The sequence below is a fragment of the Gossypium hirsutum genome, chromosome A09 (assembly GCF_007990345.1).
Source record: "Gossypium hirsutum isolate 1008001.06 chromosome A09, Gossypium_hirsutum_v2.1, whole genome shotgun sequence".
NCBI classification, from domain to species: domain Eukaryota; kingdom Viridiplantae; phylum Streptophyta; class Magnoliopsida; order Malvales; family Malvaceae; genus Gossypium; species Gossypium hirsutum.
Window position 1 is genome coordinate 20629885 of NC_053432.1, and position 24582 is coordinate 20654466.

At 37.3% G+C, this 24582-nt stretch overlaps 1 protein-coding gene across 1 annotated transcript; it reads right to left on the reverse strand.

The window, feature by feature from the left end:
- Window positions 1-20856: 20856 nt before the first annotated feature.
- Window positions 20857-23266, reverse strand: LOC107944729 (uncharacterized). Its single transcript, XM_016878561.1, has 3 exons — window positions 22277-23266; window positions 21560-22005; window positions 20857-21172 (listed from the first exon to the last, which is right to left on the reverse strand). The coding sequence occupies exons 1-3, from the start codon at window positions 23264-23266 to the stop codon at window positions 20857-20859; spliced, it is 1752 nt and encodes a 583-aa protein (XP_016734050.1).
- Window positions 23267-24582: the final 1316 nt, after the last annotated feature.

The following is a 24582-nucleotide window of genomic DNA, read 5'->3' on the forward strand; positions in this document are numbered from 1 at the left end:
GATTTGAGCATATCTTGCATGAGTTTAACTTACAATTGTTTCATATTTCCCTTGTGTTGTTGTCACAATTGTTTCATATTCCCCCTGTGTTGTTGTCTATCAAATTTTCAAGTCAAAATGAAATGATAAGAGAAAACTTTGCTTCCAACACCGGAGATTATTGTCTTCTATCGTTTGGTATCAAGATGTTCAAATGACTTGAATCAAGTACTTTTGTTGTCCAAAACCATAATTTTCGAGTGCTTAATGGTTTTGTCTGATGATTATGCTTGACCTCAGTAAGGTCGTTTTCCATCTTTGACCCTGGTATTCGTTTCTACAATAAATTCGTGAATGAGATTGAGAAAAGTTCTTTAGAGATTTTAATTCCTAGTGTCACTAATTTGTTTTACTCTTTTGTAGGTGACATATGAGATGGCGTCCCTCTAAAGAGGGAGGGTGAGGAAATAACCTATTTCTTTCTCGAACCATTCATGGTTCCATGGGTTTTGGAAATAACTTTGCTCCAATCATGAACAAATGGTTTGTGATCTTGGAAATTTTTTTTTCATGTAAGTGGCTCGATTTGAGGACAAATCGTCTTCAAGAGGGAGGGAATGATACAAACCCCGTGGCCTAAGCTCGAGGGGCCCAATGATACGAACCGTCTCGGGAAGAGTCGAGTCGTATGTAAATTGCCCGATCGTCTACAAGAAGTTACGTTAGGTTTAGTTGAGTTGAAGGTATGGTCAAAGTAGAAAGAGGGGTACGAATGGAATTGATACGAGCACGCCCCGCGAACTTCATCGAGCAAGTCTATCAAGCCGAGCAGTGACATGTTGGCAAGCTGATCCCAGCTCGTTTCCAGCTCCACGAGCTCCGTCTAGCTCAAATCCAGCTTATTCAAGCTCGATCCAACTTGCCTGAGCTAAACCGAGCTCACTCCTAGCTCATATTTAGCTCACGAGCTAAACCTTAGCTCAACTTCAGTTTAGGAGTTTAGCCTCAGCTCAACTTTAGCTCACGAGCTAAAACTTAGCTCATTTTAGTTTAAACTCGGTTTTGTCTTTAATACATTAAATAAAATTTGCACATATTCATTTAAGCATTAAACTTGTCTTATATTAATATTTGTTATTAATATATCATTGTCATTATATAAATTGATTATGTTCACATAGCTGAATTAATGCATGACATTAATGTGTTCACATCATGCCGAATTTATGAGTGTTCATGAGATGTCTTAATGACTTGTTTATTTCATGTAGGTACATTCCTTTGCACGGTACAATGTATGAATGAAGAAACATCTCTTTTGGGCATTCCACACTCATGAATGAAGAAGTATTAAATGCTGGTGCATGTACGGCTAGATGCAATGTTTCTACAAATTCATGCATGTGTCGAATGCATGTATGGACATTAAAGGCTAGTCCATGAATGGATCAAATGCATGGGATGATAGAGTGCATGAATGGCTTAAGTGCATGTATGGTGGCTGTCTCTTAACTTTCCAAGGCACTTATTCGGCCAAGAAGTAGCTGCTAACTAATTCTATGTTGACCATAGAGCTCCTTGAACATGTTCACACTTTGAATTGACCTATAGGCTACTACACATGCATGGATGGGTTCAAGAACGTCCAAGGGAAGGAATTAACTCAATAATTCAACACATTGATTGAATTAAGTGCATGCACAAAGGGGAGAACGAATTTACTTGGTTCATGCTACCATTTATGAACTTACATGCCATTAAAGTGTTTAATTATGAAGATACATGGTCCATACAAGTGCATGAACGTCCCAAGGAGATGAATGCAACCTTTTGGTGCACATACAAGTCACTTGAAGCCTTTCTTTATGACTAAGCATTCATGCACAAACTAAGGGGGAAGAAAGTGTCCATTCAGCTAGTGCATGAATCTGCCGAATTTATGAACTATTTTAATACATTAGTGTGAACGTTTTTTATTATTGTGTGAACACCTAGATGCCGAATTTGAATGGTCATCTATGTGCCTATAAATATTTGTTTTCTTTCATTTGTAAAGGACTTTTGACTTTTGATCATTTGAATGAACTTTGTTCAAAGAGTGAGTTTTCTCCTCTCTAAATTCGTACGAGTTTCGATCTGACTTATCTAGCGTGCTAGTGGCGTCTATCGTTCTCTTTTGAACTTATCACCTTGCTTTGGTGTGGCGTGCAACCTTCTACAATTCCGCAATCCCACCTTGAACCGAATAGGAATCGGGGTGACACTTTTAGTGTTGAATCGTTTCTGGTGTTTAAGCTCATTTATCTATTCCACCGACTATCCTAGATTTTACCCAACTATAATATCTTTTTACAAAACCGAGCCTTCATTTATCAACTTCCATTTTTCTTATTTTTCTACTTAAATCGAGCCTACTACCCTTATAAATTTACCATCACCTTAGCGAACCTTTAAAACCATTTGAAAGCTTCCGCATCTTTAGCCTTATTTCATCCTATTTCTGATAACTCAACTATTCCTCGTCGACGATCGGGTAATCAAGTGAATCGACTCAATCCACCGAGCCGGATCACATCAGGAATGGTAGGAATGAAAGGGTAGGAACAAAAGGATATGAACAAATTGGTCGGTTTAGGTTCAATTAGGTAAAGAAGAGAACGGGTTTGAACTACTAAAGGTACTTTCAAGAACCAATACCAAAATGGTATCGACCCGTTGATTAGGCCTTTTGAGTTCGGTTATAGGTTTGGTAAGGGAAAACCTCGACCCACTATCTAACAAGATAGGAACCTCGGTCTGTTGAACGCCACACTATGAATAGTGATAAGTTCGGGTACGACAAAGAACACGGTTGACACAACTAGAATGCTAGGAACTCCAAACGAATCTTTGAACGAAATATAAGAAAAGTTTGCCTCACAATTTCGGCAGCATAACATTAACATAAGTTTCAAAAGTCCTTTACATGGAAATTGAACAAGTATTTATAGGCCTAAGTCTAGGTAGTCGATTGGCCTTTCATGCTTACACATTAATTAAAGAAAATTCTAGAAAAATAACTCTTAATATGCATGACCAGATTTGGTTTTGGGAATGGTGGATGAATGCATCTTCATGCTTAAGAAAACTCAAAGTGAATGCATGATATCCAATGGTCACTTGTAGATTCAGCCAACCTTGTTAAATGAAGCAATGTTTGGCCAAAAAGTATGAATTAATTGTGGACACTCCAAGGGCCATCATGTGTGTGAAACCGAATGTTGAAGAGTCTTCTAGTGTGAACAAGGTGAACCGAATGGTCTTGCCATGTGAACATAGGTGTGAACGAATTAAGGAGAGTCATGGGGAAGCTAATTGGCCAAGCTATCTTCATGCATGTGTGAGTGCCCTTTGGCCGAATGGTCACCTTGGAGAATGAAGAGATAGCACACCATACATGAATGGAAACATTCATGAACCTTAAAGACATTGAATATGGTCATACATGCACTTGGCCGAACATGCACCTAAGAGATTCAAGCCCCCCAACCATCCATGCACCTTCAAAATTCATGCTTGCTTTTAATCTCCATATGTCCATTGCGTTCCTACAAGAAATGTGAACATAATTAATTCAAACTAATGTGAACACAAATATCAACATTAAATTCGGTTATGACAAATTTAATTATCATCAATAAACACTTTTAAGACATACTTAATATAACTAATGTGAACTAAATTTAATATGTAGGATATTAATTAACTAATTATTGAACTTATTAATTAAAAAGTCAATAGTAGTCAAATGAATTCAAAGTGAACTCCATGAGCTGATGGTTAATTCATGAGTTAAACTCGAGCTGGCCTTAAACTCGTGAGCTGATAATGAGCTGGTCCCGAGATAATAAGCTGGTGTGGATGATGTGATCCGGCCCAGGTTAATCGAGTCGTTTCACAAAGTTGCCCGATCGTCTACGAGGAGTAGTTGGAGTTGTCAAAATTGGGTGATTTAGGCTAAGGGTTGCGGAAGCTTTGAGAGGGTTTAGATGAGTGGTTTGGTGTTGATAAATTCGGTTTAGAATAGAAACAAGGTAGGTTAGAAAAAGGTAATTGATGGAGATGGAAAATAAAACTTAAACGTCAAGAATGTTCAATACTAAAAAGTATTGCCCGAGTCTTATATTGCTTAAGGTGAAATTTGATGAAGGATAGAAGCGAACCTTGACCCAATACCTATATAGAGGTAAGAACCAAAGGTATAAAAATATGGTTGAACGCCACACCGGTTTGGTGATAAGTTCAATTGAGTTTGGATGGACGCCACTAGCAAGCTAGATAAGTCGCTTCGAGACTCGAACGAAAGAAGAGAGGAGGTAACCTCACAAGAACAAAAGTTCTATTAAGTTTAATAATCAAATTCTGTAACCTTTTACAATAAACAAGTAAGCTATTTATAAGCCTAAAATGCCTATTGATACTCGGCATCTATGTTGTTCACACTAACTTAAATTCTGTTCACACAGGTATTTAACATGTTCACACAAATAGCATTAAAATCCAGTTCATGCTTGAAGATGGTACATGAATTGGCCGAACCATCATGATGCTTCACTTGATGCATTCATGCATCCTTAGCCTTGAAGAATCTCCATAATTCCATGAATGTGCAGCTCTTTAATGATCCTACATCTCCCTTGGCTGAATGAGGCATTAATGTGCCTAAAATACTTGAATGGTCATCTTGAAAATGCATGAATCATGCATGAAACGTCCCATGTATTTTCCCCCATAAATATGATCCATGAATCTTCAAATACATGAACTTTCAGCAACTCCCTCTTGCATGAACGTCCCAAATGCATGTGCTCCTTTAAATGCCATCCATTGAACCTCAATTGTGCATGCACACTCCCATACATTGCACCAATCCGTTCATGAACCTGCAGCAAATTAAATCAGCAAGTTAAATGCATTTCAAACACATTAAATTAGCTGCATATGAACTCAATAATTTGCACATTAAATTTTGATATGACCCTGGTCAAGGATGCCCTTGACCTCAGCTTGAATTCAGCTCCTCAAGCTCCATTTAGCTTGGTTCAGCTCACCGAATTTTATTTTAGCTCACATGAGCTTAATTCAGCTCGTTTGAGCTTGGTTTAAATTCAATGCAGCTCATTATTAGCTCTTTAGCTAAATTAACTTTATTTGCTGGAGTTTTAGACCATTTAAATAAGCATGTAAATAAGTTTCATTACAGCTTTTAAATATGTCTTAATTTATTACAAGTGTTTAATATGTCTTGATTTGGCTGAATTAAAGGTGTCTAGATGTCATTTAATTTGTCTAAATTATTACATGTTTTAAATTTGTCCAGCCGGATTTATGTGTTATGATTTGTTAATATTTAAGTTGTCTCAATGTTATTTAGGATGTTCACATTATACTTTAATTTAGTTCAGCTGAATTTGCTTGAAATTAATTTGTTCATGTTTCATGTAGGTACAGCCGAATGTGGAGATTCATTCAAGCTAGGTGCATGAACGTCTACTTACAATGCATGATGTGGGAACACAATTAAAGATGATTCATGAATGGGCTGGTTCAATGAACGTAAGGATGATGCATGAATGATTTAATACAATGAATGGAAGAATGCATGAATGTTCACTTACATGCATCGGTTGCTGTCCATTGATCTCCTAAGTACCTATTCGGCCAAAAGGCATCTCTTGGAGTGTCCATTCACACCTTGGCCGAACCTAGACATGTCCATTGCTCTCCCATACATTCACCAAGCCTTCAAGTTTATTTCCTTAGCCATGAAGCTGCCCATTGAAGTTCCATTCAGCCGAATTTGGACATAGCCTTTAAAGATACATTTCTAGATTAGTTTTACACATTTAAAGCCAAATTACTTAGTCTTTAAGCTTGTTTAGTATGACTATTCGGCTATACCTGAACTCTATAAATAGTTCATTTCTCTTTGTAAAAAGGTTACAGAATTTGATCAATTAAACTTAATAGAACTTTTGTTCTTGTGAGGTTACCTCCTCTCTTCTTTCGTTCGAGTCTCGAAGCGACTTATCTAGCTTGCTAGTGGCGTCAATCCGAACTCCATTGAACTTATCACCGAATCGGTGTGGCGTTCAACCATATTTTTATACCTTTGGTTCTTACCTCTATATAGGTATTGGGTCAAGGTTCGCTTCTATCCTTCCACAAATTTCACCTTAAGCAATATAAGACTCGGGCAATACTTTTTAGTATTGAACAATCTTGACGTTTAAGTTTTATTTTCCATCTCCATCAATTACCTTTTTCTAACCTACCTTGTTTCTATTCTAAATCGAATTTATCAACACCAAACCACTCATCTAAACCCTCTCAAAGCTTCCGCAACCCTTAGCCTAAATCACCCAATTTTGACAACTCCAACTACTCCTCGTAGACGATCGGGCAACTTTGTGAAACGACTCGATTAACCTGGGCCGGATCACATCAAATTTGTCCATACATATTAACAATTTTAGACATATTTAAAACATCATAATTAATTAAGTATTTAATTTAGATATAATTAAAACACTTAATTAATTATTTGTCCAGATTTTAACAAATTAACTAACTTAAGATAAACAACTAATTTAACTAATGACAAATTAAATGGTTTATTTCAGCAAAATAAATGCAAGCTAAAGAAAGCTAAAAATAAGCTCATTGGGTTAAGATTGAGCTGAATTGAGCTTGAGTGAGTTGACTTGAGCTCGAGTGAGCTGGAAACGAGCTAAACGGAGCTTAACGAAATGAAATTGAACTAATTCAGCTCGCATGGATTTGCAAACAATGCTTAGGGAGCTGATCCAAAAGTGTGCCCGGGGCATGGTCGTATCATCCCCTCCCTCTTTAAAGCGATTTGTCCCCAAATCGGGCCATTTACTCGTGAAAAATCGTTGAAGATTCTGAAAGCCACAATTAACTCGGATCAAAAGAAGCTCATTTGCATGCCCTCCCTCTTTAGGAGGGTACCACTTCACATTGTCACCTTTAAAAGAATAAAACAAATTAGTGACACGATGAAGATTAAACACAAAGGAACTTTTTGAGATTTGATTCACAGTTTGAACAAATAATCCAATACCGGGGTCGAAAATAGAAATTGTTCTTACCTTTTTCTTCGATGGAAACAAACATAAATCACAAGGCATTTGATAGCTATGGTTTTGGAAGTCAACTTTCCATGGTTCGATTACCTTAGGCAATGATATAGAATGGTGTTCACCGGGGTCAAAGACAAAATTTTCTCTTGCCATTTCAATTTGATTTGGCAATTTCATGACCGACTTCATAGAAAGAGCACTAAGAAACTCAAAATCATTATCATTCAAAACATGTTCGGATCTTTTAGTCCACAGTTGAGAACATCCTCCGAAAACAAAATTTTGATTTTGACTTAACAAACCAACAAGATTCACATGGCTCATTTTCAAACTTAAAGACAAAGTATCATACAAACAAAGATTGTTTACACATTCATTCAAACAAATTTTACGATGCTTGCTTTCTTTCATGGATGATTCATAATAGCAAACTCCAGGATTAAAGACATGATTTTGACTACTTGATCCAAATGGCAAAAAGAGTCCTTTTATCTCCAACAATTTACACAAATTAAACAACGAGGGTGTTAACATACTCAAATTCAAACAAGCAAACCCTTTAAATTTCATTCGAAAAGATTTACAAAAACATGGAAATTTCACACCAAAAATTAGATAATCCACATGATCAACACAACCAAGCAGATGATATGTCAACTTTTGATCACACAATTCCAGATTTTGTTGGTGCTGATTTATTCGCTCTTCATCAAAAATCTTGCCAATGGCGTATTCATCAATACATTTCCATTCCTTTTCAACATGATCAGTGAGAATGAACATTTTATATGGACTTTCATCTTGCGCATCCAAAACATGCATTCCATTGCAAGTTAAAGATAAACAACCAATACCATCAAAATGATATTTTTCAAAAGCAAGAATCTTCTTATCATTAGACAAAGCAAATGGATCATCATCAATCAAAGAATGACAAATAGCCACGTCAAAGTTCAGATTCTTTCTAAAGACCAAATCATCAACAGTGTGTCCATCAACAATCGAGTAAGGCAGAAGTGCTTTAAAATTTTCAACATTCATACCTTGCTTACCTTTTGGCATAGGCGAACTAGGATCGTTGAGAACATTACCTTTTTCAGCCAAAATGAACCTTCTCTCCTTCGAGAGGTATTGGAGTTGAAAATTATCGTCACTTGGCCTTCCGGAGACCTGAAAAGAGGAAACAAAACAAGACAAATTCTCATGTGGTTTAGTAAACAGATTCCTCACTTTTTCTTGCTCTTTTGCCTCCTTTTCTCTCGTTTGTTTTTCTAACTCATTGTCTTTTCTTTCTTTTTCAATTTTCTCTTTTTCCTCACACTTTTGTTCAATCTCAATTTCTTTTTCGATTTCTTTCTCTTTTTCACATCCTTTTTCAATCTCAATTTCTTTTTCCATGACACTCGTTTCTTTTACACTCTCGTTTCTTTCTTCAATCTCACTCTCTTTTTCAATTTCTTGTTCCTTTTCTTTCATTTCTTTTTCAATCTCTTTCTCCTTTTCTCGCTCAATGGATTGCTTCATTTTGAATTGGTCTTCTTGCACTTGTTCCGGTGTGAGCGGCGCTAAAGTGATTTTCCTTCCTTGATGCTTGAAGGAATACCTATTGGTACGTTCATCGTGAATGACCTTACGATCCGATTGCCATGGTTCTCCTAGCAACAAATGGCAGACTTGAATAGGCACAACATCACAAAGGACTTCGTCTTGGTATCTTCCGATGGAAAATGCAACACGCACTTGTTGAGTAACTTCAAATTTGCCTTCAACACCAAGTCCTTGCAGTTGATAGGGTCGTGGATGCTTGGTAGTGGCCAAGCCAAGTTTTTTTACCGTTCGAATACTAGCCATGTTTGACCTACTTCCACCATCAATAATGAGGCAACAAACTTTATCGTGGACACGGCAACGCGTGTGAAACATATCTTCACATTGTGGTTCATTTTCCAATCTTTGAAGGATTGCACTAATCTTGATGTCAACGATAGTAGATGTCAAATCTTCTTTATCTTTGTCGAATTGTCGAAATTCAGATCGCATTATCCTTTGCATTTCTTGTCTCCACATTTGGAATTCAAATTCAGAAAATTCTTCAGACATGCTTCAACAAAATATTAGAAAACAAAAGTTAAATTAGAAAGAAAAAATAATTCTCACCACAAATCTCTCAAGTTCGCTCAAAAAGAAAAATTCACTCACTCTCGTGTTTGAACTCTCTTTTAGGCTTTTTTTCGAATGAACTCACGCTCTCTTGCCTTTTACCACTCGACCTCGTCTCACAAATTCGTAATTCGTCTCGATAGACTTAATTTGCTGCTTGAGGGTCGGTTTCAAAATGGGTTAAAGGAATAATGTCGGGTGTAGGGTAGGCTGAATAAAGAAGAAAATTGGTTTAAAATGTGGCGTTGGGATGGTAAATAATGGTAGGAAGGGAAACTTGATGATCGGAGTAAATAAGAGAAGAAAATAAAAACTCGCAAGACTTTTCACTTTTTTTTAAACTTGATTTTTTTTTGCTCACCTTTTTTTTCTTTTCTTTTTTTTGCTCGATTTTTTTCACTTTTTTTTTGAATTTTTTTTCAATCAAATTTTTTTTCGAATTTTTTTGATTTTTTTTGTTACTCCAATACAATAGTAAGCTAAATACAAGGGAAAAAAATTTAAATTACAACTCAAATTTTTTTTTGATTTTTTTTCACGCTTCGAACCTACTTGCGGCCTTATTACGAACGTCGGCGCTCCTCGTTTTAGTAGCTCTGATACCAGATGATGTGATCCGGCCCAGGTTAATCGAGTCGTTTCACAAAGTTGCCCGATCGTCTACGAGGAGTAGTTGGAGTTGTCAAAATTGGGTGATTTAGGCTAAGGGTTGCGGAAGCTTTGAGAGGGTTTAGATGAGTGGTTTGGTGTTGATAAATTCGGTTTAGAATAGAAACAAGGTAGGTTAGAAAAAGGTAATTGATGGAGATGGAAAATAAAACTTAAACGTCAAGAATGTTCAATACTAAAAAGTATTGCCCGAGTCTTATATTGCTTAAGGTGAAATTTGATGAAGGATAGAAGCGAACCTTGACCCAATACCTATATAGAGGTAAGAACCAAAGGTATAAAAATATGGTTGAACGCCACACCGGTTTGGTGATAAGTTCAATTGAGTTTGGATGGACGCCACTAGCAAGCTAGATAAGTCGCTTCGAGACTCGAACGAAAGAAGAGAGGAGGTAACCTCACAAGAACAAAAGTTCTATTAAGTTTAATAATCAAATTCAGTAACCTTTTACAATAAACAAGTAAGCTATTTATAAGCCTAAAATGCCTATTGATATTCGGCATCTATGTTGTTCACACTAACTTAAATTCTGTTCACACAGGTATTTAACATGTTCACACAAATAGCATTAAAATCCAGTTCATGCTTGAAGATGGTACATGAATTGGCCGAACCATCATGATGCTTCACTTGATGCATTCATGCATCCTTAGCCTTGAAGAATCTCCATAATTCCATGAATGTGCAGCTCTTTAATGATCCTACATCTCCCTTGGCTGAATGAGGCATTAATGTGCCTAAAATACTTGAATGGTCATCTTGAAAATGCATGAATCATGCATGAAACGTCCCATGTATTTTCCCCCATAAATATGATCCATGAATCTTCAAATACATGAACTTTCAGCAACTCCCTCTTGCATGAACGTCCCAAATGCATGTGCTCCTTTAAATGCCATCCATTGAACCTCAATTGTGCATGCACACTCCCATACATTGCACCAATCCGTTCATGAACCTGCAGCAAATTAAATCAGCAAGTTAAATGCATTTCAAACACATTAAATTAGCTGCATATGAACTCAATAATTTGCACATTAAATTTGGCCATACATATTAACAATTTTAGACATTTAAAACATCATAATTAATTAAGTATTTAATTTAGATATAATTAAAACACTTAATTAATTATTTGTCCAGATTTTAACAAATTAACTAACTTAAGATAAACAACTAATTTAACTAATGACAAATTAAATGGTTTATTTCAGCAAAATAAATGCAAGCTAAAGAAAGCTAAAAATAAGCTCATTGGGTTAAGATTGAGCTGAATTGAGCTTGAGTGAGTTGACTTGAGCTCGAGTGAGCTGGAAACGAGCTAAACGGAGCTTAACGAAATGAAATTGAACTAATTCAGCTCGCATGGATTTGCAAACAATGCTTAGGGAGCTGATCCAAAAGTGTGCCCGGGGCATGGTCGTATCAGTGGAGCTACATGGGAGCTAACTTGAACTGAAGGTGAGCTCGGTGAGCTGAACTGAATTTGTAGAAAAGTTTGGCATGGATTTCCAAAATGGCCACTAATTGGTTCGATAAGTCTAGCATTGACATCATCCCACACATGCTGAACTAAAGCTATAACGGCTTCTTTAAATTGTTTTGCACGAGCCCTTGTGATCGGCCCTTGAGGTAGCACCATCGAATCTCGGCTTGGACTTGACTTATGGGAAGCCGTGATCGTATCATCCTCCCCCTCTTGAAAATGACTTGTCCTCAAGTCAGTATCTACATCGAAAGGTGTCAAGTCTGAGACATTAAAACTAGCACTAACATTGTACTCACCTGGTAAGTCAAGCTTATACGAATTTTCATTGATTCGCTCGATGACTTGGAAGGGACCGTCTCCTCGCGGCAACAACTTAGATGTTCGTTGAGCCGGAAACCTTTCTTTTCTCATGTGCACCCAGACCCAGTCTCCGGGTTCAAATACAACTCGTTTTCGTCCTTTGTTGGCTCGTTGGACGTATTGCTCAGTTCGAGATTCAATATTCTCTCGAACTTTCCTATGTAATTCCTTGACAAATTCAGCCTTTTTCCTTGCATCTGTATGGACAAATTGATCAACAAGAAAAGGTAATAAATCAAGAGGAGTAAGAGGATTAAATCCATAGACAGTCTCAAAAGGAGAGAATTTGGTTGCCAAGTGAACAGAGCGATTATAAGCGAACTCGATATGGGGTAAGCATTCTTCCCACGTCTTGAGGTTCTTTCGTACCAACGCTCGCAACAAAGTTGACAAAACTCGGTTTACCACCTCAGTTTGGCCATCCGTTTGGGGATGACAAGTGGTTGAAAACAATAACTTCGTCCCAAGTTTTCCCCATAATGTCTGCCAAAAGTGACTCAAGAACTTTGTATCTCGATTGGAAACAATCGTTCTTGGTAATCCATGCAGTCGTACAATTTCCCTAAAAAACAAATTAGCAATATGCACAACGTCATCAGTTTTAGCACAAGAAATAGAATGTGACATTTTAGAGAATCTATCGACTACAACAAAGATTGAGTCCTTCCCTGTCTTAGTTTTCGGTAATCCAAGAATAAAATCCATAGAGACATCGGTCCACGGGGTGTCGGGAATGGGAAGTGGTGTGTAAAGTCCATGTGGTTGGACCTTCGACTTAGCCCATTTACAAATTAGGCAGCGTTCACAGATCCGCTCCACGTCTCTCCGCATTCGCGGCCAGTAAAAATGTTCATGGAGGGTCGACAATGTCTTGCTTATTCCAAAGTGTCCCATTAGGCCACCACTATGCGCCTCCAACACAAGTAACTCTCGAATGGAGCCTTGTGGTATACACAACCTATTTTCTTTAAAAAGAAACCCTTCGTACCTGAAAAATGATGTGATCCAGCCCGGGTTAATTGAGCCGTTTCACGTAATTGCCCGATTGTCGACGAGGAATAGTTGAGTTATCGGAAATAGGATGAGATAAGGCTAAAGATGCGGAAGCTTTTTAAATGGTTTTAAAGGTTGGCTAAGGTGATGGTAAATTTATAAGGGTAGTAGGCTCGATTTAAGGATAAAAATAAGAAAAAAAATGGAAGTTGGTAAATGAAGGCTCGGTTTTGTAAAAAGATATTATAGTTGGGTAAAATCTAGGATAGACGGTGGAATGGATAAATGAGCTTAAACACCAGAAACGATTCAACACTAAAAAGTGTCACCCCGATTTCTATTCGGTTCAAGGTGGGATTACGGAATTGTAGAAGGGTTGAACGCCACACCAAAGCAAGGTGATAAGTTCAAAAGAGAACGATAGACGCCACTAGCACGCTAGATAAGTCAGATCGAAAATCGTACGAATTTAGAGAGGAGAAAACTCACCCTTTGAACAAAGTTCATTCAAATGATCAAAAGTCAAAAGTCCTTTTACAATGAAAATGAACAACTATTTATAGTGTTCAGCTAGGTAGCCGAATGGCCAAAATAAAGACTTAATGTCTAAGTAATTAATTAGGCTAGAAAAATGCTAGAAAATTTTGGAAATAAAAAACTAAATTGCTGGAGCTAAATTCAGCTGAATTTGGAGCTCAAGGGACGATTTCTAGAAGAGCAAATGCACTTGGAGAAATGGCAGCAGCTAGGTTCAGCCAATTGAGCTTAAATGAGCTCATTAAAATGTAATTCTTGGCTGAAAAGAGACCAGCATTAAAGGTGAACGTGAACAGCCTTGAAGGTGTGAAAAAGGAGTTGGAAAAGTCTTTGGAGGTGTGAACAATGATCAGCCAAATGGTCCTTGGTGTGAACTCCAAATGTGAACGCATAGGTGCTGTTTTGGGAAGTGCATCGGCCAGCTTTTGGAGAATGAATTTAGTTGCTCTTCTTGGCTGAATTAACACCTTGAATTATCATAAAATGAGCCATATCCATGAATCCAACCATTCATGTATTCAGCCATTCATGTATACTCCCATACGTTGAATTGAACCATTCATGCACTTGGACTTTAATGCTCCTTCATGCATTCAGCCATCCTACAAGAAAAAACATGAACTAAATTAAGTGCAAATGTATATTCGGCTGAACTAAATGGTATTAAGACAAATTAAATATAATCCAGCCACCTAATTAAATTCGGCTAACACAACATAATTATAACATGTAATAAGCTGACAAGTAATTAAGAGCTGTAACTAAATTAACTAATTAACTTAAATAATTAATTTATTCCAGCAAATAAAATTAATTTAGCTAAAGAGCTAATAATGAGCTGAATTGAATTTAAACCAAGCTCAAACGAGCTGAATTAAGCTCATGTGAGCTAAAATAAAATTCGGTGAGCTAAACCAAGCTAAATGGAGCTTGAGGAGCTGAATTCAAGCTGAAATCAAGGGCATCCTTGGCCAGGGTCATATCATTCCCCCCTTCTTTAGAACGACTTGTCCTCAAGTCGAGCCGTTGGTTCACTTGATCATAGCTCCGCTTACTCATCTTTCCTCAATCAAACGGAATCGAACACAAATAAAATAAACCACCAAACTGTTTTGTTACATCTTCACCATACAAAGTCTCATCCAACGAAGGAATTATTTTAAATGAGTAATCACAAATCATCAAGAATTCATTTGAGCAAATATGTGGCCCAAGTACCATTTGGGTAGAACATTCATAATCCTTGCAAGAAGGTACTTTCCAAATTTCATACCCACAATCGATTGAACAAAGCTTTTTGCAAGTTATGATTTTACCACTTAATCGGCTTAAATCTTGCATAGTTAAGCTTAACAGTGGCCATTGATCTTTCACCTTTTCAACAAACTTGTCATCAAGGAGAATCTTACCAAAAATTTTCAAGAGACATGTGGACACATTCAACTTAATCTGTTCATCGATCAAGCAGATAAACTCCTCACCACAACTTATTGAACACAATTTTTTATCACAAACAGATGAATGCACAGTAAAACCTTGCAATGGAAATTGAACGATTGGTTCTTCCAAAATCGCATCATCAGCATCAATAATAACAGATGATTCATTTTTAAATAAAGCTGAACAGTTAAACACATCACAATTTAAATTCCTTGCAACAACCAATTCTTCAACAAAAATTTTATTACCAACCGAATAGGGCAGAGAAATTTTAAAGTTATCGTAAGTCATACCTTGTTTACCTCGAGGGATGGAAAAGCAAGGATCATTTTTACCTTTGTCGATCATCATAAATCTTCTCTCCTCGGAAATATAGTCTAGTCGAATCTCTATGGCTGAATTAACCTTAACGAAATGAAATACGAACTTCAAATACAACCACAAAAATGGATTAAGGAATGAATTTAAATTGAAATCAAATTTTTCATACCTCAGTTCCTTATTCAACACCCAATTATCAAAACAATAGAAATTGTTCACACAAAATTGATGAAGCTTGACTTTCCCATAAAACGAACCAAAATAGATTCCGGGTTTAAAAACTTGATTTTGAGTATTCATGCCAAAATGTAGCAAAAATTTCATTAAACCAAACACGTTAAACCAATGGGATTTTTGCATACAAAGGGACAAACAATTAAAACTTTTTACATTCATCAATTCATACTTGCACAAATTCATGGATTTTCCACAAAGCGTTAATTGGTGCACAAAATTGTCACAAATGAAAAATTTAATCGCCTTTCGTGAAAAACCGTCATCACGCAAAATTAAATCTTTGGTTTGTTGATTGGAACAAAAATCAACCACATTCAGGGAGTAGCAATTAATCAGACCAAAATAAGGAGAGCGTTTAGAAATTAAGTCACTAAAAAGTATTTCAACAATTTTCAAACCTGGTGGTCGTGACTCGATCGTTAACATTTCCTCACCTCTCTTACCTTTGAACTCTTGGGGCACGTTTTCATCTTCAACCTTACCTATACTGACCATATGAAAATGTCTTTCATCGGAAAGGTAGTGAAGTTGAAAATTATCGTTTGATATCTCGGGCACCTGGAAAGAAGAAACAGAACAAGAACAAGTTTCATATGGATTAGTCGAAATGCTCCTCACTTTTTCTGGTTCATTTATCTCTTTTTCTCTCGTTTCTTTTCTAATCTCAACTTCTTTTTTTCTCTTTTCATTTCCTCTCTCATTTTCAATTTTATTTTCGACCTCACTCTCTTTTGGATTTCTTTTTCTTTTTCAATCTTTTCTTCTTTTCTTTCGATTTCTCTTTCTCACTTGCACTCTTGTTCAATCTCAATTTCTTTTTTGAATTCTTTCTCTTCATGTTCTTTTTCTCTCACTTTTTTGATTTCTTGTTCCTTTTCTTTCATTTCTTTTTTTCATCTCTCGATTTCATTCCATATATGCTCATTTTCTCTCATCAACATTTCTTATCTTTCTTTTCTTCTTATTTCTTTTTCTTTTTGCCTCACTCTTTCATTATAGGATGGAGATGTTGCAAAAGAATCAGCACAAAATGACTCTCATTGGGTATAATTAGAATGACTTTCATACAAAAAAATGATCACCTCTTCGAGATTGATTCTTGGTGGACGAATACCTTGGTGCATATGAAGGACTACTTGTGATTCCTCGTTCGTCACCTTGAAAAGCTTCAAACTCAAAACTTGCTTTGCTTCGTCTTGAGTTCCTTGTTGAATAGAAATCCCGATAAGAATCTCTTAGCGAGTAGTCTTTGGACGCGTATTGCCGTGATGATCTCGACTCCGTTTCTCGACTTGGTGGATTTTGTTTCCGTTGGGACTTTTCCTCCACTCGGTTCAAATGTCTTTTTAATGGGCTTAGTTTTTCCTCCAAAATTCGGCCCATCTCGTTCACCAAGTATTGAAATTCATCAGTAGTGATGTGATCCGGCTCGGTTGATTGAGTCGATTCACTTGATTGCCCGATCATCGACGAGAAGTTCGTTCGAAATTATTTTAAGATGAAGATTGTTTTCAGTTTAAGCGGAAGACTTTTAAAAGGGTTCAAAAGATAGGCTAAATTCGGATATTTTGTAGGTTCGGTTTAATAAAAAAGAAATAAAGTTTATATTTAATAAATAGGATGGAGATGAAAAAAATGAACTTAAGTATTAAGAACGATTCAATACTATGTAAAGTATTGCCCCGGGACTTATATTGCTTAAGGTGGGTTTAATGGAAGTCGAAGATGGACCTTAACTCGTTACCTATAGAGAGGTAGGAACCAAAGGTATAAAAAGGTGGATGAACGCCACACCAGGATGGTGATAAGTTCAAAAGAGAACGATAGACGCCACTAGCACGCTAGATAAGTCAGATCGAAACTCGTACGAAATAGGATAGGAGGAAACCTCACAATCAAGTTTTCAATAATCAAATTCTGTAACCTTTTACAATAAACAAAATAAACTATTTATAGGCTCTCTAATGCCTATTAAAATTCAGCTACTAATGTGTTCACACAACAATTAAAAATGTTCACACTTCAAGCATTAAATCTCTGTTCATGGATAGTGTAAGTTCATGCATGGTTGAATAATCATGTTTCTTCCCAAAACCCGTTCATGCATGCTTAACCAATAAGAAAGCTTCCTTGTTCCATGAATGTGCATCTTCAATTCATATCCAACCCCTCTTGGACGAATGCTAGGTGCATGGGTCATGCATCTCTCTTAATTAAAACTTTAATGATGGGCTGGTTCATGAATGGAAGCATGTACCTTGTAAATTCGTTCTCCCCTTTGTACATGCACATTATACATTCAATGTGATGAATTAAGGTAATATTCCCTCCCTTTGGACGTTCATGAATCCACCCATACATGTATAGGAGCTGATTGGTCAAATTGAGGTGTGAATGGCTTAGATGCTGCCTTGGGAATACGATCGGCCAAGCTTGTGCTTTAAGTTGCTGGACACCTTTTGGCCAAATAGGTGCCTTGGGGAGCCAAATGGATCAGCCACCATTCATTGAAAGAGGCCTTACATGCACCGTCCCATACATTGAACCTATCATGCATGAACCTTGTTTAATTACTCTCCAAATTCAACTCACCTACAAAAACACATGAACCGAAATTAAATCACATAAAATTCAGCTGAACAAACATTAATATAATTTAGACACACTAATTAAACATAAATTAAATTAGACAAATTTAATAAAGTCTTAACAAGACATATTAAATTCGGCCAAGACACATTTAAAACATGTAATAAGTCAAAACATAATTATGAGCTGTAGTAATTTAAGCTAAATTAATAAATTACTTAATTTATTCAGACATTAAAATAAATGAGTTGAAATAAACTTAAGCCAAGCTCAAACGAGCTAAAGTAAGCTAAATTGAGCTCAAACGAGCTAAATTAAGCTCATGTGAGCTAAATCGAGCTGGGAAAAACTAAGATTGAGCTTGTTGAGCTGAGATTGAGCTTCATCTTGCACTTGGGGCCCTTGTGTTTAGGCCAATCATGATAGCAACGAGTGGTGCCACAACATGATGCGATTGAGATCACATCAAGTAGAGAATTCTTCTTGAGACATGATTTAATTACTAAAAAAATGATTAAAACAAAACAAAAATTAAATACCTCACCACAAAAATCTCACGTTTCACTCACAAAGAAAATTGGATAACACTCTACTCGTGTTTACACTTGTTTAATGTCTTTTGCTCGCTCTAATGTACTCACCACTCGTGCCTTTTTCCGCTCGTCTCACTCTTGTGAATTCGTATTTTGTTTCAAGAAGACTTATTGCGGCTTAGAGGGTCGGCTTCAAATGGGTTACAAGGGATAACGTCGGGTGTTGGGTAGGCTAAACAAAGAAAATAAAAATCAAAGTATGTGTGGCGTTTTGGGGGGGGTAGAGGGAATGGTAGAATGAATGGATGCTCGGAAGCAACAAGAAATAATAACAAAATAAAACTCACAAGACTTTTCACTTTTTTTTTATATACTTCGATTTTTTTTTTGAATTTTTTTTTGAATTTTTTTTTTCAAATTTCCTCTTCTCTTTTTTTTTTATTTTTTTTTTCAATTACAATATGCTGAAATACAAAGGAAGAAGAGAAAAGAAAAAAAAATTACAACCTAATTTTTTTTTTTCACGTTACGAACCTACTCCGAGCTTGATACGAATGCCGGCACTTCTCGTTTTAGTAGCTCTGATACCAAATGATGTGATCCGGCCCGGGTTAATTGAGTCGTTTCACGTAATTGCCCGATCGTCGACGAGGAATAGTTGAGTTATCGGAAATAGGATGAGATAAGGCTAAAGATACGAAAGCTTTTCAAATGGTTTTAAAGGTTGGCTAAGGTGATGGTAAATTTATAAGGGTAGTAGGCTCGATTTAAGGATAAAAATAAGAAAAAAATGGAAGTTGGTAAATGAAGGCTCGGTTTTGTAAAAAGATATTATAGTTGGGTAAAATCTAGGATAGACGGTGGAATGGATAAATGAGCTTAAACACCAGAAACGATTCAACACTAAAAAGTGTCACCCCGATTTCTATTCGGTTCAAGGTGGGATTACGGAATTGTAGAAGGGTTGAACGCCACACCAAAGCAAGGTGATAAGTTCAAAAGAGAATGATAGACGCCACTAGCACGCTAGATAAGTCAGATCGAAACTCGTACGAATTTAGAGAGGAGAAAACTCACTCTTTGAACAAAGTTCATTCAAATGATCAAAAGTCAAAAGTCCTTTTACAATGAAAATGAACAACTATTTATAGTGTTCAGCTAGGTAGCCGAATGGCCAAAATAAAGACTTAATGTCTAAGTAATTAATTAGGCTAGAAAAATGCTAGAAAATTTTGGAAATAAAAAACTAAATTGCTGGAGCTAAATTCAGCTGAATTTGAAGCTCAAGGGACGATTTCTAGAAGAGCAAATGCACTTGGAGAAATGGCAGCAGCTAGGTTATTGAGCTTAAATGAGCTCATTAAAATGTAATTCTTGGCTGAAAAGAGACCAGCATTAAAGGTGAACGTGAACAGCCTTGAAGGTGTGAAAAAGGAGTTGGAAAAGTCTTTGGAAGTGTGAACAATGATCAGCCAAATGGTCCTTGGTGTGAACTCCAAATGTGAACGCATAGGTGCTGTTTTGGGAAGTGCATCGGCCAGCTTTTGGAGAATGAATTTAGTTGCTCTTCTTGGCTGAATTAACACCTTGAATTATCATAAAATGAGCCATATCCATGAATCCAACCATTCATGTATTCAGCCATTCATGTATACTCCCATACGTTGTATTGAACCATTCATGCACTTGGACTTTAATGCTCCTTCATGCATTCAGCCATCCTACAAGAAAAAAACATGAACTAAATTAAGTGTAAATGTATATTCGGCTGAACTAAATGGTATTAAGACAAATTAAATATAATCCAGCCACCTAATTAAATTCGGCTAACACAACATAATTATAACATGTAATAAGCTGACAAGTAATTAAGAGCTGTAACTAAATTAACTAATTAACTTAAATAATTAATTTATTCCAGCAAATAAAATTAATTTAGCTAAAGAGCTAATAATGAGCTGAATTGAATTTAAACCAAGCTCAAACGAGCTGAATTAAGCTCATGTGAGCTAAAATAAAATTCGGTGAGCTGAACCAAGCTAAATGGAGCTTGAGGAGCTGAATTCAAGCTGAAATCAAGGGCATCCTTGGCCAGGGTCGTATCAAAAAATTTCTCAAAAGACCCATTTTCACAAGCAGCATATATATTTCCAAAATCCTCATCATTAGCATACAACTCTTTCATATGATAAAAACCAAGTAACTTAGAATCAAGAGTGGTCAATAAGGTATATCTCCGTGACAAGGCATCAGCCACTACATTTTCTTTACCTTTCTTGTATTTGATGACGTAGGGAAATGATTCTAAATACTCGACACATTTTGCATGTCGTTTGTTGAGTTTATGCTGACCTTTAATAAACTTAAGTGCTTCATGATCGGAATGAATCACGAACTCCTTCGGTCTCAATAATGCTGCCAAGTTTCAAGTGATCGAATCAAGGCATACATCTCTTTGTCGTACACCAGATAATTGAGGGAAGCGCCACTTAATTTCTCACTGAAGTACGCCACCGGTCTTCCGTCTTGGGTCAACACAGCCCCGATCCCTATACCAGAAGCGTCACACTCAATTTCAAATGTTTTAGTAAAATCTGGAAGGGGCAATAGAGGAGCTTTCACAAGACATTCTTTAATCAAATTAAATGAACGTTCTTGATCTTCAGACCAGTGAAATGCGGAGTTTTTCTTAATCACGCTTGTTAAGGGTGCTGCAATGGTACTGAAGTTGGGCACAAATCGACGGTAGAAGCTAGCCAATCCATGGAAGCTTCAAACTTGGCTAATGTTTGTCGGACGCGGCCATTCTTGAATCGCTTGAACTTTTTCTTGATCCACCTCCAAACCGTTGGCACTCACGACATAACCTAAAAACACAACTTTATCAGTGCAAAATGAACACTTTTTGAGATTAGCATACAATACCTCTTTTCGAAAAGTTTCCAACACCGCTCGTAAATGTGGTACGTGCTCCTCTAAAGTTTTGCTATAGACCAAGATATCATCAAAGTATACAACACAAAATTTACCAATAAACGCACGTAATACATGGTTCATCAATCTCATAAAAGTGCTGGGAGCATTTGTAAGGCTGAATGGCATTACCAACCATTCGTACAAACCCAATTTCGTTTTGAAGGCCGTCTTCCATTCATCGCCTTCTCGCATTCGTATTTGATGATAGCCACTTTTAAGATCGATTTTCGTGAAAATCTGGGCTCCACTTAATTCGTCAAGCATGTCGTCAAGACGGGGTATCGGGTGTCGATACTTGATAGTGATTTTGTTGATGGCACGACAATCAACGCACATCCTCCACGACCCATCTTTCTTGGGTACATGTAGCACCGGCACTGCACAGGGACTCTCTCGGATGTATCCTTTATCTAGGAGTTCAGTAATTTGCTTTTGCAATTCCTTCGTTTCTTCGGGATTACTCCGATAAGCAGGACGGTTGGGTAGTACAGCTCCGGGTACTAAGTCTATTTGATGTTCGATGCCTCGGATAGGGGGCAGCCCACTTGGTATTTCGTCCGAAAATATGTCTTCAAATTCCTGAATCAAAGACAATACAGAAGCAGGCAAGTTTTTAGGTAACTCGTTAGTATTCAACAATGCCTCCTTGTACACAAATACATACATAGGCTGTCTCAAAAACATCGCTCGCCGGATATCACTAACCCTCGCAAACACACTCATTTTTCCACTTTCTTTTTCCTCTCCACTTTTTACTTGTTTTTGTTTCTTATCATTTTCTCTCGCATTTTTAGTCTTCTCTCTCTTTTTCCTTAATTTTCTCTTTTGCACTCTTTTCTTTTTCTCTCACTTGTTCCACTAAAAGTTTAAGTTTTTGTTGATCCTCGTACACTTGCTTCGGAGTGAGGGGTGCAAGTGTCACGTTCTTGCCAAGATGTTTGAAGGAGTATCTATTAGTGTAACCATCATGCATCACTCGTCGGTCGAACTGCCATGGTCGTCCTAGAAGTAAATGGCCCGCGTGCATCGGTAGTGCATCGCATAATACTTCATCGGAATACTTCCCGATGCTAAAGGACACTAGGACTTGTTTTGTCAGTTTGAGTTCACCGCCATCGTTAAGCCACTGAAGCTTGTATGGATTCGGGTGCTTGGTGGTTGACAGCCCTAACTTTTCTACCATGAGGGTGCTTGCCACGTTTGTACAACTCCCTCCATCGATTATGATGCTACACACTTTCCCTTGCACTTGACATCTCGAATGAAAAATGTTCTCACGTTGTTGTTCGTCTTCCACACTTTGAAGACTTAGGCTTCGCTTGACGACGAGTAACTCACCTTCAACGGGTTGTTCTAAGTCCTCCTCAACTTCGGAATTTGATTCAGGATCGTTCTCTTCCTCGTCCTCCGTTTCAATCTCACCGTCGGCCCTTATCACCATGGTACATCTATTCGGGCACTGACTCGCTATATGTCCACGACCAAGACACTTGAAGCACTTTATGTCCCTTGAACGGGCGGTGGAACTTTCAAGAGCCTTACCTTTACTTGACTCAGCAATAGGCTTATTCGCCTTAGATATTGTTGAAGAATCCTTCGTTCGATTTGTTGGAAAACCCTTGCTTGTGCTTTGGCCCCATTTAGAAGGATTGGTGTTAGGATAGGCTCGGGTGGTACCTTTTCGCTTCAACTGCTTCTCCACTTTGATAGCCATGTGGACCATGTCCACAACCTCAATGTAATGTTGCAGTTCTACGACATTTGCAATCTCTCGATTAAGTCCCGCTAGAAAGCGAGCCATTGTGGCTTCTCGATCTTCTTGTATATCGGCACGGATCATAGCCACTTCCATTCTTTATAATAATCTTCCACACTCTTCGTCCCTTGGATGAGATTTTGGAGTTTTTGATGCAACTCCCGATGATAGTAGGATGGAATGAATCGTCGTCGCATAACCACCTTCATTTCGGTCCAAGTGGAAATGGGATGCTCCCCGTTACGCCTTCGATTAGTGGTCAACTGATCCCACCATATCATTGCGTAATCTGAAAACTCAATTGCGGCGAGTTTGACTTTCTTATTTTCAGAGTAGTTATGACATTCGAACACTAGTTCAATTTTCTTCTCCCACTCAAGGTACGCCTCGGGATCAGATTTGCCTTGGAAAGGAGGAATGGAGAGTTTGATATTCTTCAAGTCATCATCTTCCCGCCTTCGATCTACTTGTCCATGGTTTCGGGGATGTCTCCTTTCTAGGCTTATGTTAGACCCGTGATCGCTTTCATCTTCACTATTTTCATTAACATCATCATCTTGAACCCTTGGTTGTCTTCGTCGTTGATTGGGCCCTTCATGTCTTTGCTTAGCAACTTCAGGATATTCATCGCGTTGTCTTTGGGCCTCGAATTGGTAGAGTCGATCTTCAAGAGGATTAAGCCTTCGATCAAGTAATCATTCCATCTCACGCAAAAGGGCTTGCATTTGCAAATCTGGAACGTTTCTGACGGGCTGTCGCCCTTGTTGTTCTTCCATGTTTTGTCCACTATTTTGGGACATCTATTCGTTTAAGATAGCCTTACAAACAAATCCTCTCAATGCGCTCAGAAAGAAAGAAGCTTGATGACACTCACACTCGTGTTTACACTCTTAGTTCGGCTTTTACCTCCCCTCGAATGCGCTCACGCTCTCTTGCCTTTTACCTCTCTTGACTTTTCTCGTAATTTCATAAGCAGATTCGTTAAGGCTCGGTCCTTGGTCTAGGTGGTCGATTCAAAAGGGATAACAAGTGATTGATGTATTCGATATAGGGTAGGCTGAAAGAATAGGGAATTGGGTAAAAAATGTGGCGAATTAGGGAGAGTAGAATAGAAGAAGGGTCGAGAACTATATCAGATCAAAGCTTGATGATCAAATAACAATTAAATTGCATAAATCACTTTTTTCGATTTTTTTTAATTTTTTTTAATTTTTTTGATTTTTTTTAACTTGTATAACTTTTTTTGTTGTACTATATCGACAAACTAAATACAATAAAACACTTTTGTACACGATTTTTTTTTCTTCGGCTACGTAGATTTTTGTTTTTATAGCAACAATAACAAACTAATCGAAATGAGAAAACTTCGGTATACAAAATTTTTTTTTCTATACTCTTTT